Source organism: Lagopus leucura, unplaced genomic scaffold, assembly GCF_019238085.1.
Source record: "Lagopus leucura isolate 7727_CA_CO unplaced genomic scaffold, USGS_WTPT01 Super-Scaffold_100012, whole genome shotgun sequence".
NCBI classification, from domain to species: domain Eukaryota; kingdom Metazoa; phylum Chordata; class Aves; order Galliformes; family Phasianidae; genus Lagopus; species Lagopus leucura.
In genome coordinates this window covers 3,513,257-3,532,951 of record NW_024962267.1, presented here as the reverse complement: position 1 = coordinate 3,532,951, position 19,695 = coordinate 3,513,257, and the positions used below count along the sequence as shown (strand labels likewise).

At 36.9% G+C, this 19,695-nt stretch overlaps 1 protein-coding gene across 2 annotated transcripts in view; it reads right to left on the bottom strand.

Moving 5' to 3' along the window:
- Positions 1 to 19,695, bottom strand: part of UBR3 (ubiquitin protein ligase E3 component n-recognin 3) — a 94,542-nt gene that overhangs the window by 11,908 nt on the left and 62,939 nt on the right. For both annotated transcript variants that reach the window (XM_042874406.1, XM_042874407.1), the window contains 2 exons: positions 13,029 to 13,134; positions 6,040 to 6,140 (listed from right to left, as the gene is read on the bottom strand). In XM_042874406.1, coding sequence (XP_042730340.1) covers positions 6,040 to 6,140; positions 13,029 to 13,134 — 207 coding nt within the window. The remainder of the gene's footprint in view (positions 1 to 6,039; positions 6,141 to 13,028; positions 13,135 to 19,695) is intronic.

Sequence of the window (19,695 nt, the reverse complement as noted above, 5' to 3'; positions counted from 1 at the left end):
CAATAGCAGACACAAGCAATAAAGACCTGTGAAAACAATAATGAAATTGTTTTTTCTGCAGATATAACTGACTCAGACAGAAGTAAAAACTTCAAATTTCACAATCTCCTACATTCATAAGACAAGCTTATTGCAGAAGCCATCTACTTTAAAAATATTTGGTGCTGCTCTAGCTTTAAAAAAAGAAAAGGATTCAAAGAGAATGCAGGCAAGTGTGATTGCATACCTATACAAGTACCAGTTGTCTTCCCAACCTCTTGCCTAACTGCAATCTCTTTTGAACACTGACTATCTTACATGAATATGTAGACCACGTGGGGCTCCAAGAACTTTGGTGAAGCAAACACTCAGCAAGAAGGTTGCCATTTTGGCTAATCTACCAATACAGATTAGCTGTAATGGTCCTCACACATTTGCTTTATCTCTTTACATATTGTGTTAAATTTTAAAGTTTAACTTTTGATGTTCTAAGTAATACGAATAGCTCTCTTCATTCTTAAAATATTGAAGAACATAATTCACTCAATTCAACCAGAAGATATTAACACTCACCAGAGAGAACATTTTGTTGTTCTTTTCTTTATATTTTAGTCACATGTTCAAAATCAGAACAATAGATATATTGAAACAGCTTAGTTAGCTCAGCTAAAAACACTGGTATGCATCTTTTGTGTTTTGATTAAATTGTTCATAATTTAAGTGAACAGAAGACAGCACTCTTGAAGCATGAAAGGAGGTTTGGAATACACCACCCAAGAGACTCTCTGAGCTGGCCCTAACAAGACAAGCAGGATCTGGAGATAGAGGGCAGTAACATCTGTATTTTAAATACTGCCCTCTCCATCCTTTGCTTTTTCTTGGAAATTCTAGGCTTTGCTGACTAGAAGAGCCTCTTAGAAAAGTTCTGTTTGCCAGCTGTATTTGAATACAGCCTGTGTCAATAACAGCTGAGAAATGATTCCAACATCTAACTGAAGAAGAAGCTAAGTGTGCAGAAGGCTTTCTCAGTGGAAATCAAGATATTCCTCCCTAATACAACATTGCAAAGATTTCGGTTGTATCAAAATTATTTATGCCAATAACAACAGTCTGCATTTCAATTATCAGATTTGCATCTTGGAATTTATTTTTGTTGCAGGAAAATCAGACCACTGATCACCATTCAGCAGTCTGCCACAGCCATGTCCTCCTCTAAATAGTTTCTTCTGTGATCCTACAGTGCGCACATGGCACTCCTTAATATGCTAAAACTATTACATTTACTGAAATCTGATCTTCGTTAAATATGATTCTTCCTCATCTCTAATTCAACCCCATAGCTAATTTTTAAATTCACTAGAGATCTTTATATCTTACATATATGTTTAAAAATAAATTATTGTTGTATTTACTTACATAACTCATAAATGATGATGAATTTGTTTTTTTGAGAACAGAGAATTATGTTCCAAAAGCACACGTTCAGCTAATACGGGAGAGTGCCTGGGCACTGACTTCTGTAAAATTTCATGGCGTATTTTCAGGAAATAAATAAATAAAATCAGAGGAGCATCTCAGAGACAGTCTGCTAGTCTGCTGTATAATGAGGGCCCAGGCTTAGAGACATGTATTTTATTAACAAAAACATCCCAGGGGAGCTGCATTAAAAAAAAACCACTAGGATGACCAACTATCATCCCACTATTATATGAGATTTCTTATTACTAAAATGAAAGATACTTGACATCTGCAGGTATCCATAACTGTAGAGCTGTTACATTCTCATCTAGCACAAAGAGCTGCTTCCTTCCTTTGTGAAGCGCTATCTTGTCTGCCTTTCTGTTGATGCTGCACTGTGTTTTCTTAATGGCCCCCTGGTGGAGCCTGTGCACTTCTGTTGTTTTTTTCCCCCTCTAGTAATTCTAAAGATCACTAGTATATTTGTAAGCTGTGATGCCTTCATCCCTTCTGCTGCAGATGATACACTGTGAAACATCCTGCACTAAATGCAATTAGGACTTACATATATGCCTACAAAGACTAATTAGTACTATTCTGACAATCTAAAAGTTACATTAGTAAGACTAGGTCACTATAAGTGAGAGAGTTTAGTAGTCAATTTTTGTTCTTACTTTTGCACAATGTTGAGAAATGCTTTTATGCTCCTACTTGTAAAAAATTTTTGGAATCAAATTACTTCACAGCACCTTATTCCATTAAGTACCCCTTAAAAACAGAGTTTAAAATACCTTAAGAATAGAGTATATATAGGAAACATTTCAAAAACCCTAGCTTTGGTATTAGTGCAAGAAGTGTGCAGGTTAGTGCATTATGAACAATCTTCCAGTTTAATTGTTAGCAAATCAGATAGCATATGCTGGCAGGTGATGACAGCAGAAAGAAAGCAAAAGGAAGAATCTTTGAGTGAACTCAAAAGGGCATCTTCATATAAACAGCCTTTGAAAATTTTCTTCCTCATCTACAACTTGATCAGTTATTTGAACAAGTATCTTCAGAACAGAGCGCTGAACTTAATACAATCTATGAAAGGCATACTGAAAGCCTCTATATATACAGATAAATACTTCAGCTTCCACATTCAAATTCGATACTATTCAAGTTGATTACATTCATCCTATTTTTAGACAAGATCCTTATCCAATCATTAAAGGAAAGCTTGAGTGTTCACCCCAGTGCTGCCTGCTCTACTTTCGCTGCATGTCATTGAAACTTTAGAGAAAAAAGAACATGTCAGAGCATGCAGGTCAGACCCTTCAGCATCCAGGCCTTATCAGAGCTGGGAAAATAGAAATAAAGGTGTGTGTGCAGGCTGAACTTAGGTGTTACACACTAAGGAAGAAAACCTTTCCCACAGCATATGAAAGTTAGGCTAAACTCTCAGTGTCACTCTCACATCACAGACGCTCCAAGCAGCACCGCCGGGCTGCACAGTGGAGCCCCAGCTAATTTCTGCCCCTCCCTGCATGTGAGGCACTGAGGACAGCAGCAGGCCACTGACAGCCAGCTAGCTCAGCACTGGCCCTGTGCACCTGTGAGCCACACACACACACAGAATCAGTTTTGTTTTGTATTTTTAAGTACTTTGCAACAGTGATTTTATTTATTTATTTATTTTAATTTTTATTTATTTATTTTACTTTCAAAGCAAAACAGAATTTGAAAACAGTAGAAGCGACAAACACTGTGCAATTACAAACCTGCTTGCAGGGGTCTCAAGTCAGGTCCTTGGACAATAAAAATTTTCACATTTAATGGCAACTATGAAGAATAGTTTATTTTTAATTAAGAGATTTGTTCAATATATAGGAAATGTGTCACCAAAAGGCTGTAAATTTGGTTTACAAGGACAATTAAGTTTTTAGCATCCAACAAGCTGCTGTCTCCATTTCTGTACTGCCTTTCTTCATACAGAACACCATTTTGTATTTCAATAAGAAAGGAGCTAGAGCTGCTAAAAAACAAAATCCCCATTTACTGTTACTCACGGTTGGTAAGTCCCAACTGTTAACTGCCTATCCTCTGCACTACAGCTGCAACAAAATTAAACCAGAACCTCCTTTGTGGATTGTGTTTTGTCTTGAGTACATTTCAAAATGCTGAGCATGTAAAACTATAAAAGCTACACCCATGTTCTAGTGTCAAGCATTTTAACAAATTATGATTAAAAACATAAAATTATTTTCATTTATTGAATGCAGAGGCTATTTTGCTGATTACACCACAAAAGAAGTATACTGTATCTTTTTCATTCTCTTCTTGACAAATTTGGTAAGTGCTTGTAAATGCCCTGACCTCCACCACAAAGTTCCTCCAGCAGAAAAGGATTTAATTTGCTGTTTCGTTGCGATGTGTCCAGATCAATTTTCTTCTCTGAGTGAAAAGGCTGAACGTTAATGGCATTTTTATTACTTAATTGATGTCAGATTGTAAAAGATACTGACAGCCATCCAAGAGTTAATAGGATAGTTAACACAACTCTTAGTGCTGTATCCAAAGGGCAGAAGATGAAGTTTGGGTCCTTTCCTTACAGAGCCCTCCTGTTTGCCTATTCTAAAAACAGTTTTAATGAACAGAAAGATGATTTAATACTTGAGCTATTTTAGTTTCCTGTAAGGATACAAATATTGCTTCTATGAACACATTAACATGCCTATAAAAAAAAAAAAATACTGCAGAACCAGTCCCATTAAAAGACAGCACTAAAAGAGGAAGGAAATCTTTCATTCTCTAAGCCCCAAACATTCTTCATCACCATTACCATGACGTTCTGCACCACACTGCAACTACACTGCAGAAGAGGTGGTGTTAAGTCTTTTATTAAAAGAATATACTCAAACTTATCTATCAGCACACTGGCGCCTGCCCTGTCTGAGTGCTGGCGTCAGCCAAGCCCACAACTCCTGCACCCTGCAATCACTTCAAAGCAGCAAAGAACATTCAGGAAGCAGCAGGGTCAAACATGGATTTTTCCATCTGTCCCTAGCCTGGCACGTGACCCAGCAAAACTCATTTTTACCTTTTCACGCCTAGCCTCTCTACCAAGAATTAATGATATCTGCACTCAACTCTGTGACCTATACCCCCAATTACAAAAGTTATACACAAATATGTTATTACCTATTTTTCTAAACTGCATTCTACACCTCAGGACAAAGTATTATGAAAGATCTTTTCACTCTGCCTGTTTTGATGAAGCAAAAATTAGAAAGATAAATACTAATTTATTTCCAATTTAATGCTCTGCAGTTGTGAAGCGGTTACATTCATCACCTTCCTGCCACCTGCCTTTAACCTTTCAAATGCAACAAATACTAAAGCTAAGAGCAAAATCAAGATGTGCTACTGATGTGCAATATTTTACAGACTTATCCATAGGATGCCTTACCGTCACTAACTGAACATTGCCTTTCCTAGGATAGGCTTTCATAAATGGTATTCTTCAGTGCTCAACTGTAAGCTACAAAAACACTATTGTTTGTACTTTGGCTTGACCACTCCCTTCCCTGAAGTTTCTCTGTTTAGACTATATTTTGCTGCTCTTAACTCCAATAAAGTTAGTTTACATTAAAACTGGTTTAAAAAACCAGAAAGGTCTTTTCAACAGTATGCTTCCTACTCCAGATTTTTTACCTAATAATCATTTGGATATGTTTAGTCCATAAACACATACAACATAACAAACAACACAACCCACCATGTTAACTGACACAAAGTTGTTTGAGCTCAAGTTTTAACTCAATTTGAACAATCAGTAGCGAGGACTGAACACTTCCTTCAGCAGAAAGTTAGGTGTATGTAAAACAGCCTTCATATTTACCTATTCAGAAATTAGCAAAAGCCAGTAAGCATGAAAACAGCCACACAGATCCCAAAGCAGATTAAAAAATGGTTTTGCTCTCTCTTTAAAATCAAGGTATAGCTATAAATAATCAAAGCAGAGAGCAGAGGGGCTAAGTCACCATAACCTGAAGCACACACTACTAGCAAGACGGACAAGTTTCATCTGATCCTTTTATACAGAAAATTATGTTTTAAAACATTTTTCATTGCTAAGATCATAACCGTGGTTCTTAAATTAATATTTACTCCAAATTTTTTTTATATGCTGTCTCTACTGGGGTTGCAACATCACAGCAATTACCTATTATACACAAGTGCTGCAATTTAAACTCTGAATTTCAAACTAAATTACAATCTTTCAGCCTGAGGCACTCAGTTCAACTTGAAGTATTGAGCTGCCCGTCTAAGAAAAGAGATGAAGGTCAAACAAAGGACACCTCTCCTTCAGGAAAATAAATAGTTTTGGCTCAGCTCTTGTATCTTTACTGAATAGGCTGACTGATAAGGTGAGAAGACAAGGGACACAGATAAGCCTGTCGAACTACAGCAAAAATTTCTGTTCAATGCCACCTTCTGTAGATAAGGGAGAAACATTACTTTAGAATGCACAGTAGACAAGCTACAATTTACAATTCTGGAAGTCACCATGAATGCACACTCATAAATAATCTTTTAAATACACATATTCTTGCAACATACCTTTGCGCAATGGCTGAGGCATGGTTAAAATCTGGATTAGCAAAAGGGACGAGACATCTCTATAAAGCACAGGAACTTCGGGCAGCTCTTCACTTATCAGTCTGCAAAGAAAAGCCAAAGGAAATTATTTTTCATTCTACCATATGACTCCATATTTTATTTTGTACCGAGTGTTAAATAGTATTATATTTTACATCAAGCTTTTAGAAGCCGATCACCTGTCAAATCATTAAATTCATTTAATGCCACTAACAGACTGGAGTAACTCATTAAGAATGTTAACTATCCAGGTACCTAACTGTTGTTATTCTAAAGCTTTCAAGAACTGTCTGTACCAGTTATTTTTATATACTGACTCAATCAACATTCAGTATTTCCATTTAAAAGTTTTGGCCCTAATCTAACAAAATACAATGCATAGTTACATAGCAATGTAATTATTTGTTTTTCAAAGTATGGAATTTCACAAGTATGCTATAACAACTAATATTCAAATTGCATTGATGTTACAAGGAATGTTCCTATTGGGAAATACTGAGACCTCAGAAAAGATTTCCCTTCCTTCATGCAAGGATATGAAGATTCAAGCAGCCATCACAGGTGGAATTATCCAGTTTTACAAACTTCATTCAAAATTCCACAAAGCTTTAAGGACAGCAAATAAGCACAGAGACAGCGCAAACTTCTGAACTAGTCAGATTAATTCAATAACTTCATCTTATTGCTGCATACTTAAAAGCAGAGTATGTTAGTAGATGGGAAGCAAAAAGAATTCTCCCCTCTTTAATTGACAGGGAAGCACGGGCAAGATCTCAAGCAGAGATGTATGGCAATGCCCGAAGACATCCCCCACTGTCACCTTTCCTCTTCTGCAACACTCACAGAAAAAACAGCTGTTTCGAGTCTTACTCCCATCGCCAAACAGTGCCGGCACTAGTTGGCTGGCTGTTTAAATGCCAGTGGAAGAACTGAGATGGCGACATTAGAGACGATTACCTCCCTACTACAACAGGAGTTGCATTGTAAGGAACAAGGATAACTGATCGACTCCCCCGTGGAAACCAGTCTCAGGCTGACAGATAGAAACATTGGAAAGGAAAACAGCACATACTACTGAGTTTCTCTCAATTGCTTGGAAGTTTAAATGTTGCCTTCACACATCCAGCATTTCTTTTGAGGATCTCTTCCCTTAGTCCTTAGGCTTTTCCCATCTTTTTTCCTCTTCCGTTGTTCTCACCAGAAAGTGCAGGAAAACATCTCCCTCTCTTGGTGGGAACCTCACTTATTTAAGGCAGCTATAAACCTTCACACAACATAGCAACTTCACTGGGCCCTTCATAAAAACCATCTGAGAAAAATCAGCAAGCCAAAATGTATCCAACCTGATACAGCTTCAAGGCTTGCTGAAAAAAATTAGAGAAGCTGTCTGTCCTGCAGGTATATTACTGTTGATGAAGTGTGTGTATATATATATATGCATATATATATATACATGTATACACACACACACATATATGTATATATATATCCTTATTATAACATTAAGTCTCAAGAAGTACAGAACAAAACAGCCTCACTCAAACAGCTAGAGAAAAAGCTTTCTGTAAGGCTTTTTATATAATTGATCTGTAATTTATAATCCATCTATCATCTAAAATTGATCATTTCAGAAAATGACTGCTCTGAAACAGTAATATCCATATTTATATATGCATGCCTCCTAAAGAAACAAGAATTAAATTCTACTGAAGAAGGAGTATCAATTCCTGTCATGTTACCAAGTCTTTCTTTCAAAGTGATACAGATAATGGATTTGCTCATCTTACCAAGTTTCTCCAATTTAAACTATGACTACTTATATTCTACAACCCATGACGCTGGTTTTTAAACTTGTTCTCATTATGTGATGACTGAAAAAACACGGACAATCTCTTAAACTATTTGTGATCATTATGTTTTTAATTTATATATAGTTTTCCCCCAGAATTTAACTTGAAATAAGGTTAAGATACCAACTTTCTGGTCATGTTTATTTGAATAATTGATGTCCTTGTAGTAAAGAGCATGAGTATTATTTAACAGTCACATAACAGTGAGGCAAATACTTAGGTCTGACAAAATTAGGCAAAACTTCTTTATGTACATAATACAGTGATTGGCTGTTAACATTAAAAATAAATGAAATTATTTTTACATTCAGGAAAAAACAAATTGCCTGATTTATTCATTTCATATAAATTGGAGAAGTTAAGTCACATTAAATGTCAAGGTTTTACATAAGCTGCTTCAGTTTATATCAAGCACAGCAACCACATTAAGTTCTTAAAAACTGCTCTGCCATTATTTTAGGGCTAGTGCAACTTCCTCATTATGACACAAACTGAATTTGTGAAACATTTTCAGAGTACGGAAATTACTCATCTGCTTATAATCCTCAGTGCACATGGGAAACCTTGATAAATCTCACTGTACAAAAACTTCTGCCACAGAAGCAGTGAATAAATGAAAGGAAGTATAATTTCAGATGGGACCAAAGTAATGTAAAACAAATCCAGTTGCATTTTGTAATCTGTGTCCATTTGAAAATAAGAAGAGGTGGGGAAATGAACTGTACGATGAAATACAAACACACCAAAATAAAAAAATGCATTGTTCAATTTTCTCTGGAACTGACCTCTGCTCCAGTCCAAGGAAATTGGGCTGACTGTCCTTCTGAGCCAACATCAGAGCTATCTATATGCTGACAGCACAATGACAGAGTCACTTCTTTGGGAATGGATACAGAGGAAGAAAAGACTCTGTTCTGCTGTGAAACAAGCAGCATCTTAACTCTACATGCAAACAGGCACACTTTTCCTTACATAAAACCTCTCCTTTCCCTCTTCTCTCAGCTACAGACTTCAGTTTTGTTTGATACTAACATCAACTGATTACGAAGTTAAGAATTCAATAAATAAAGCGGAAGTTTTGAATTAACCTTAGGCCTCATAACTGTCAGAAACAGAAAGCCCAGGACACAGGGATAAGGACAAAGCTGAACAAAGGCTTCATCACTGAGGGTAAATTCATATTTTTTTGTTTTTGTAATAATGTGCGATGCAGCCTGCAAATCCCAGCCTGCGGAAAGGTCAAAGTAATACACAGCTACTGATGTTAATAATTAGAAGGTAGAATTCTAATATTTATTCTGGCTAAACTCCAGGATATGATCACAATTCTTAGCTGTTGCTGTGTCACAGCAGATTTTTCAGCACGGCAGTTTTTCTCATTATACAACATGGGATTTCACTGACAGTACTGAATCAGACATTTCCCATTCTCCCTTTCACCACTGTGCCCCTGGCACTCCTCTGTCACCCACTGCCAAATATATCAAAAATAACCTTTCTAAAAACAGATGAATTCATTTACTTGGTTCAAGACGCAGCATGCTCAAGTTACATCAAAAAGCTGAAGATGGTGAGCTACTGCTGAAACTGCCTTAACATGACCTGAGATACCAGGGTGTGAAGCAGAATTGTCTGTTCACTGAAATCTGTCACAGACAATAATGAACAGGCTATGTAATGCCATCTCTTGCACAAACCTTAACTGAACCCTATTGTCTCATCGTTCTGTCCTCTATCTTCACAGAAAGTTTTATTTTTCCTGTTTCACAACAGTTTTTGTGATGGCAGTGTTAGTTTCCCAAGCACAGTTGCTCAGTCTCATCTCTGCGCTGCAGTTTATTGCCCTGGTACAACATTATAAGCAATCACTGAAGCGATCAAGCTTAGAACAACAAAACACTTAAGTAAAAACAACTTAATGTATTTCAGAATTTCAGTTCATCGTGAAGTTCCCATCCACTTCCCAGTGGCTTCTAGTGCAAAGACTGTTAATGCTTTATCAAATTGTTCTTGCTAATACACTTTCTTTGTCAACACAAACAAAAAAGAAAACCCCTCATGAGATGTACATTTAAAGAAATACCTATCCTTTTATTTCAGGTTTGCCATTCCTGAAATTCTGGCTATTTGGACTAGTCCATTGAATTCACATCTGGGTCTAGTAATTATTGCCTCCAGCTGCTCCTCCTTCGTCGTTCCCTGCCAGAAGCTATTATTCCTCACAGCACAATAGTTGGGTTATTTGATCATCATTGAAACCAAATCCATCCCGAATACAACAATTTGCTTATGCACAGCCTGTGGGACCAAGCATATATTACATTTCACTGAATGAGCCACATAAGAGAAAGAATCCACTATACCATGATGTGAAAAATCCAGCACTAACTCCATCTATTCTCTGGAGTTTCACAGTTCACCAGATTTAGCTTTACATTTTTTTTTCTCCTCTTCTTCCTTCCAACAGTTTACATTAACATCCTTTTTCATACAGTATCTTCTTGTCCAAAATACCCTTGATTTCTCCTTTACCTTGGTGTCACATGAACTACTGCATGAACTACTTCCTCATATCCTTCTCAGCTGCCATTTTCAACTACAGTGTGAACCAGGTACAACTAGCTGACACTAGGCAAAAACAGAGACTTACGGAAGTGTAGCACAGCAATTCTTCAAGTCTTTACAAATTACTTCAAACAGTTCTTCCTGACACATGAAATCTAAGGCACTGTATGTGAATTCTGACAGCTGTGGATAACAAAGCTAAAAATTGTTAGCTATACATGGGTATTTTTAACAGTAAACATGTATGTAATAGAACAAGGGGCTGTGGGCAGACTGGAACACAAGAAGTTCCATTCTAACACAAGGAAGAACTTCTTTACTGTCAGAGTGACAGAAAAGTGGAACAGGCTGCCCCATTCCTCCTGAGAAGTTGTGGAGTCTCCTTCTCTGGAGATATCTGTTTGGAACCGACGACAGACATTTTCCTCTTGCTGATATTTTTTTCCTAAGAGCTTTACTTAGCCTTAAAAACCACTGGTCAGATTGACAGTTTAGACTACTTGGTTAGCCTCAAAATGGCAAAGTACTATCCACATTTTAGATCTCCCACCACTTTCATAAACTTCTCCAGTTTACAGCAATGTTTTTCCTTCTAATCACTTCAAATGCTCTTTCTGCATATACTATTCTGGGTCTCTCAGAATGCCTTGACACTGAGAAGTGTGCAATTAGATCATTCACAAGAATGCCATCTTGAAGTGCGATTACTACTTCAGATTTCTAAAATACCATAACAGATATCTCATGTTTTAATCTGTGTCCTAAAGTCTCAAATAATCCAATGAATCTCTCTTTTCTGCAAGCTTTTTGGGGTCTGCAAAATAAGACAGTAAAGATAGTAAATGTTCCAAGAAATGAAGAAAATACAGTTTGATTGCATCTGAACAGTAACTATTTACTAGCAAAGTAATCTCTCTTAAGGAAGGTAAAGCTTCCTTAATCTTTTCAGACTTTATACTGACAAACCTGTATCTACAAGCTTATCATGAAGTCTCCTGAAAACCAGTGCAGAAAACAGAAGTGCTCAAATGCATTCCCAACACATACTACGTCTAGGAAATCATACTGTTAGGTTCCATATTACCATTCATTTGTTAACACAGAAATATCTAACTAAATGCAGACTGACTTAACTATATTTTACCTGCCACAATCTAACTTTGACGCAATCAATGCATGATGAATTCCACCAAGTCTCTAAAAGTGAAGAAAGTTGGTGTTTTGGAAGACATACAGAAAAAACAGACCCTCTGTTAATATTTCCAAAGCCAGCAAGCTCTTCAAATACCAAAATCACAAATGCAAGATCAGTTCCACAGCCACTCTGTAAATAGTCTGTCAAAACGGTCTTAATTTCCTGATATAACTCAGCAACCATAGTCCAAATTTATTAACCTTGTTCTACTGTTCAATATAGGTCAGAACAGAACTGCATGAAAACAAAGTTAAAAAGAGGCTTGAACGTATGTTGAATAAGATGGGTTTTCAGATTCTCATTGCTTTAATAGTAGATTAATTAGAGCTGATTAACAGAAATTCTTCCTGAAGTGATCTAACACTGATAGCAAAGAAGGCCTAGAACCAAGAAACCCAACAGTAAAATCTCAAATTAAAAGCAAGCACAAACGTTTCAGGACTTTTTTTCCTCATTTTTACAATAGAATTACTACATTGCTACTCTAGATTAAAGTTTGAAATATCACGATGCTCTTCACTTCAGGATCCTAGAAACACACCAACACACATCCAGTTGGACAGGAACTAAAAAGACAGCTTTCAACACTGCTTCAAGCTATAAAGTGGAGATCCTAGTTCTGAAGAACTTGGGCAAGGTTCTGGGATTAAAAAGAAATATTGCTTTCCTCCTGTGATGTTAAAGCTAAGGAAAAAATTCAGAATAAAGAGTCTCATTTTAGGAAAGAAAGAAGGTTTTAATACACGTTTTTTCTGCTCACTGTCAAGGTAGAATCTGAAAAGCAAAGGGTCTAACGTAAGGTTAGGACTAGTCCTCATATAAGACAGATACATTGCTCTATGTATTGTACTGCTAATCCTTGTACAGCTCCATATGCTATGCAAGGTTAATGTTACAAAATCAGACTCAGGTGAATAACTTGTTTCAAATAAAAAGCATGATGAAACCTTCAACTTACAACAGAATTATTTCTCACTTGTATTAGGCCTACTTATATCATTTCTGTAACAGCTTTATGAATTCAGTATCAGCATAAGTTTCATCCAGCATCCATACCAAGAATTACATCAAGCCTCTTACCCAACAGCCAGAAATCTCCATGTATTTAAGCTTGAAAATGGTATATTTAAGTATTAACTAAAAACTGGAAAGTGTCTGATTTTATGTAAAAGAAATTGTAACATTTATTATTACGAACATATATGCACAATTTCAGATGTTAAATTCATAAGCCTACCTCACAAAGAATTTAAACTAAGACAGAAAGATACTCAAAACTCTGCTGAAAGAATGCTTTGTTAATAAAATAAAACTGATATTTGGTAAGTTAAAATACTTGCTCTGAATTTTTATCTTGCATCGTCTGGGTTAGTTTCCTCCAAGGATTGTACGCAGAGTCAATACTGTAGAGGCGCATGTGCATGGCCAACACATGGAACAGCTGATCTGAGGGGTGGAGAAGACAAACTCCTGATTATTATACACAATAATATGAAGTATTTCACATGAAGGTGCCATTATTATTGTTCTTAAAAACACATACACTCTTAACACAAAAGGCTTTTATTCTTTTCTCTCATACATAATTTCTGTGTTGAACGTATCTGAAATTAACCTAAAACATTTTTGGAAATGCTGCCTTGTAGCAGGATTGCTCTAGTCCTTCATTCTTAAAGGTTATTATTCCTCTGGGCTTCACAAGATTATTTTGTAGATAACTTTTGGAACACAAACATCTTCACGCCACAGTGACACTAAAACAGCAACAGCGTTCACAATGGAGAAGATTTGTACATAACCTGCAGGCAAAGTTTGTTGATAGTTTTCAAAAACACCTGTACAGTCACTGTGTAAAAAATATTATCTGCAAAGCAATTCCAGATGTCTCTGAAAAAAGCAAGTGTACTTAATTGTTCATACACATTATTGCAGTACCATGCATTAAAATGCACAGCTTTCAAACTGCTACAGAAAACAAAAATGAAAATTCTCTTTTTATTGATCAGCACAACTATAGACAAAATCCAATCTACTCCTCTAAAGCCAAGAAGACAAGCACAATTTATACAGACAGCATTTTCAGAGAGCTAAGTACAGTAAGAATGTCAGATGTCAATTCTTTCTCTGTGCTTACAACACAGTCACAATCTGGGCAAAACGTACAGCAAAGCCATATCTCAAAGTATTATTTTCCATGATTTTTCTCAGTTCTTTCCTCCTGCCACACTATGCCTTGCTTTCTGTTTCTCCTGCTCACTCTTCTGGGAGACTGCTTCCTTTCTCTCCATATCTTTCATTTTCATTTTTTTGCCACAGTATCTTGACACGTTTCCCCTCTCTTTCCTCCCTCTCCTTTCCCAAGATTCTTATTCTTTCAGCTAATCCCTTTGCCTCCCACTCTCTTAATCTCTCTCCTTTTTCTACAACCTACTTGCTCAACCTACACACTCTCTCACAGGTCGCTCTTTTAAGTAGAAATAGTAGCTATTAATTTATTTTCCACAAATAGACAATTACTCAGAGGGATGCAATTGCCAAAAAAGTCGCATGATGAAGTCAGCTGACTGTCAGAGCCTGAGGGCTGTAATTAGCTCCTGGGGTTTGCAAAATAATTGGAGATGTAGATGGCATTGGAATTGATTGCTGTCACCTGCTTTCTGAATAAAAACAGTCAATGAGGACAAAATAAGTCATCTTTTCTCCTGGCAAGAGATTCTTGCAAAACACCGCTTTGCTGACAGACTTCAAAACCCTGAAATTATACTGATGTTTCATAAATCTACAACTGGTTCATTTATTTTTGTTTAGAATGAGAGCCATGAAAGCATTAATTCCTACCCTCTTAGCCTCCGTGCTATGAAAATGAATGTCAGCTTTTTCCAAAAACACTCCTGACTTCAGGCAGAAAGGGACAACTATGCAAAAAATAAAATTCTTAGCGTAATTAATCAACCCTCTTGTCCTTTAATAGCTACCTTCCTGAGACTCCACTAACACAAAATGAAGCAGGCAAGTATCAAACCCTAGAAGGAGAGAATGTACCTGTAACCTCCAAGCAGGTAACATTATAGAGTCAAGACACACTGCAACATCAACTGAATCTGAACAGAAATATTGAGGTCAGCAAGTTTACAAGATTTTTCATATGCCACAAGGCAGCCATCACCACTTTACTACGCATCGCATAGCACGTAAGTGTAAAGCTGGGAAGTAAGTAGTGAGACACAGTGACCTTTCACAAAGTATTTTGTATGAAATGACTTAACACTGTGATAGTCTCCAAGTCAGTGCGACATGACTCAGCCAGCTCTGACTCCAGGTACAAAAGGAGCCCCGCTTCCACCCATGGCAGCACTGCTGGAGAGCCTGCCTCTGTGCACCCGCGCATCTCTGTCTGCTCCTACGGCATTCGCATTCCTGAGAAGATCTGTAAGAAGTACTTGAAGCTAAGGATTGCCCAAAGGAAGACACAAAGGTTTATTTCTTCACAAACACTCTTCGATTTTATGTCACAGCATGAGGGCACAACAACTGATATTTGACAGAGAAGTTACAGCATGTTTTAAGCTCATGCCATGGTTTAAAGTTCACGGTAAGTGCTTAATTACATACTCTCATTTTGCCATAGTTTTTTATTTTATTTATTTACTAACTGACTGAATTCCACTGCTTCACCTCAAATTTAACAGCACCTACAGTGCAGTTGTGGAAAGCAAAAGGATATCACCAGAGCACTGAGAATTTAGAAGAGGCAACTTCTTTATGGTCAGGGTACCTGATAAGTGTTCTTGTGCTTATGAGACTGACAGAAATCTGCCATAGGCCACAAACACCAGAAGTTTTCCTCTTACGTATTCATGTAAATATTTCACTCTGAAATGCAGACATAAAATAACAGAACATTCTCCCTTTACCTCTGCTTAGAAGTTTTAAAGAGAGAAAATGTAAGTGTATTTTAAAAACAAAACCAAACAAAAAACCCAGCCACAACAAATATTAGCACAGCAGGAAGGTGACAAGGGCCCATTAATAACCCTGCCCAGCCCTTGGGGGAACAGAAAGCAAGGTCACAAAAACACGACACCCTGCCTCCTGGCATTCCCAACACATCATAGCTGGTTCTCTAAAAGATCTTCATAAGTGGGAAGGACTAGCTCCATCTTCCAAATAACATTCTCATTGAAACAGAGTAGAAAAATATTCAGTTAGACATCAGTGTTAGCTCTGATTCATTTTAGCCTTTCCTAATTCCATTCCTAAAATCAGAAAAATAAAGCTATTGTTCCATATGCTGCTGCTCTTGGTACATTTTTTTCAGCTCTTCCTTTACCAGCTCTACTTCCCAAACTTACCAGTGTCGTAAGAGAGAAGCAATGAAATGAATTGGAACTGGTACTTTAATAAGAGGCATTATCTTCGCACTGGGGTTGAATTTGTTAGAGAAAGCATTCAAACATTTCCTCTCTCATAAAAAAAGATAGTGAGTATTTTGTCTATATATCCACAAACTGCCTGCACTAGCACCTGCAGTTGCTTTGCTTACTGTTTTCAATATTAAAGCATGCTCACTTCACAGATGTTGACAGAGCTCTTAAAAACACTCTGCAAGCATGAGTCTATAAAAAAAAAAAAAGGGGGGGGGGGATTTCATAGCTCTTTTCATGTTAATCCTGGCATGCACAACACAAAACAAAGTTAAATTCAGAGATGACCAGATGTGGATTTGACAGATGAATGGCAGAATTTATAACAATGTCATGCTGAACTGACAGCAGAAGTCATTCACAAAGTTGAATACAGCTGCAAGTTCTGAGCTCACTAGTAATCTTGGTTTGATCTTTGCCTAAGTGATCTCAAATTTATATTTGTTTTTTTTTTGCTGTAATTTATTTTCTTCTCTTTTTGCCAGTCTCTTGACCATAAAGTAAAATCTCTCATGAACAAAGTTGAAATCAGATTTTTATCTGTCACTAACATCACTTCAGTGTATAACAGTGTGCTGTACTAAATCTGAAAATTAACTATTACTTGACCTTGTTTTGGTTGCAGAAGTCTAGATGACACGTTAATTCCGCAGTTCCGAAATTGTGTTTTAGATGGATCTAAATAACACATCCTGACCACATGAATATCTCCACTTTGCTATTGTGATCCAATCCTTTCTTTTTTTATTTCCAGAAATGACTATTTTTATTTGAAATGCAGCAGTAAAGCAGTTCACCACAAGGGGTACAGAACTCAGCCTTGTGCCAACTGCTGTGTGAAGACCTTACCAGACTCAGAGCACTTCTTCATCCACAACCACCACTGCAGCTGTCAAGGTCACAACAAAAAGCACATGATAGAAGCAGATGGGAATTGACTGTTAACATGGGAATTGAAGAATTTTTTCTCCTTGTAGAGCTTTTGTGTGGTCCACTTAGCAAAAGCAGCTGCAAAGACCTGCTGATAGCATCTTTCCACTCATCAATGATCCAGTAGGTTGAAATCAGTGAAGAAAAGAATTGTGAAAATTAAGAAGAGCCTAAATCTGAAGTCTTAATTGTTGATGAAGCAACTAATTATTCTCTGTATTAAACTTGTCAGTGCATGAAATCTACTTTAGCAGTGGAATGCTTTTTTCCTTATATAGAAGGTACCTTACTCTTTATCCCTCTCATACCAGACATGAATGCCAGATATTAACTTTTTTACAAATAATTGGGATCATTCGTTTGTGAGAAGAACTGCTGTTTCAAAGTTAGAAGGAATGGATGCCTCTAAATTGTAGAAAAAAAACTTTTTTTTTTTCTTTCAGTGACTGCAGAGCACTACCTGCAAACATATTTGTATTAGTAGATTACAGGAAGAAGGATTGTTGCACTGAGCAACAATGAATGAACAGAAAAAGGAAAATAATATTAATAATTCAAAAAAAGTGAAATTATAGCTCCTCAGTGGTAAGAACCATCACAGAAGGTGTAATGGTCCTGGATGCTTTATTTAAGGCCAGATTATATGAGTCCCAAATACTTTTTTGATGCCCACTTGTAAGTGAATGCCTCTTCCAATTAGTGCATTTGATGCCAAGATGCCAGATTCTGTGAGCTATAGGGAGCGTAAGGAGGAAGAGCTCCACATAGGGAAGCTGGAGCAAGAGGACAGGAGAATTTAATCCTTCCTGTAAAACAAAACAAAACAACAACAACAAAAAAAAAAAACCCACACCAAAAAAAACCCCAAGCCTATTCTTACGGCAAAGGGAAAAAGAAATAATAACAGCAGTAACCAAAAACCAGAAAGATCTAGTTAGAATTTTCCAGAAACATTCACCAAAATTACTAGAGTAGAAGTCACACAGAAATATTTCTACATAAATTTAAGAGAAATATACATCAGTGGTAAGAACTACTAATTGCTCAGCCTTAATATTGTGTTCTGAAGATGCTCTGTAAGTACAAAACAACAGAAACAAAAACAAAAACCATTGGTTCTCAATCATCATAAAGCAGAAAAGAAAGGCCTGGGCAATCATTACATAATTACATATGACCATCATTCCCTAAAACCAACAGAGAATAAGGCTGTAGATTTGAACTACAGTGAGGCCCTTAAGATACACCTCTACTTTCTGCCTTTATGACTTCTGTGCAGTAACACGCTCCTGCCTGCACACACAACACCCCCCACACACATGCTTGAAAATGGAACTGTTGCAGTCACATTTTCTTCAGCATTCTTGTCACACAAACTCGATCACCGACGCAAGCATCTACATTAATCATTCTTAATTTCACATCCCAAGAGCAGCTGCCCTCATGGCACAATCATTAAGGCAGCTCGTGACCTATTTGTTCCCACTGCCTGCGCTGACGCCTGTTGCTCAGCAGCTCATCTGGGACAACATGCTGTGCTCTGCTACATCTAATCGTCAAACTTTACAGTTGTCACAAGAGCAGTACGGAGCAGTGTGCTTAATCACAGGAGATGCCTCATTACCTCATCAGAAAAGAACTGCTTATAGTTTAAGTTACTTTTGCTATACAATGAACCGTGTTTAAAAATAAAACCAAAAGCAGCTTCAGTGCTGTACAAGCAAGACTAAGCAAACAGCACATACGTTCTAGAGGGGGTGGGAGTCTTCTCAATCATTCTTAGCTCACCACGTATGGTAATTAAGAAGTTGATGGTACAGTCTAAGTAAAAACTGAAACCATCCAACCAGGAATATCTCTTGGAAGAAAAGACTACCAAAAGAAAATCATCTTATACCTTATTATACAATCAGGTATATATCTGAAGAGTAACATCCTTTTTCCCCCCCCCATAAATGCAACTGTATGAAAGAGGCAATGAAGAAAATACATAATTGCATAATTGCTTTGCTGAAACAAACTCTGCTGTATATATGGAAAAGAAATTCTGCAGCCATATTTAGATTTTCAGTCATATTTAGATTACCGTCCAAAACTAAATTATTAGCACTAAATAGAAGAAGAGTATGGCTCTGTTCTAAATGGACCCTTATAACCTTACATTAAAAATGAGTCAATTTCATTGCAAGATTAAATATGATTCGTTTACTACAAGACAATTTTAAAAAGTACTAATCCGGTACATAAAATCAGCATGTGAACATTTTAACAATGACCAGATGATATTTGTGTCTCCGCACTGCTTAAAGCGCACCACGTCCATTTCATGTGCCTTACACCCAAACACTTTCATGGCCTTCAGTTTTCTGAGAGCAAGTTAGATATTTACACTACACTACATATGAAAAATATAATCACTCTATAGTGTGCAAAAAGCTAATGCATTGCTTTTAGATACTGTCCCTACCTCCTCACAGCAGAAGATACACACTAGAACCCTTACAATAATAAAGCTGAGGAAGGAAATAGAGTTTTTACCTAGAACATTTGGCCAGCAGAAGTATACAATTCAAGAAAGGAACAAAAAAAGATTGTAATAAAGAGTTTCAGTGTATGAAAACACTTGAATTGGCTCACAGGGGGAAAATATTCC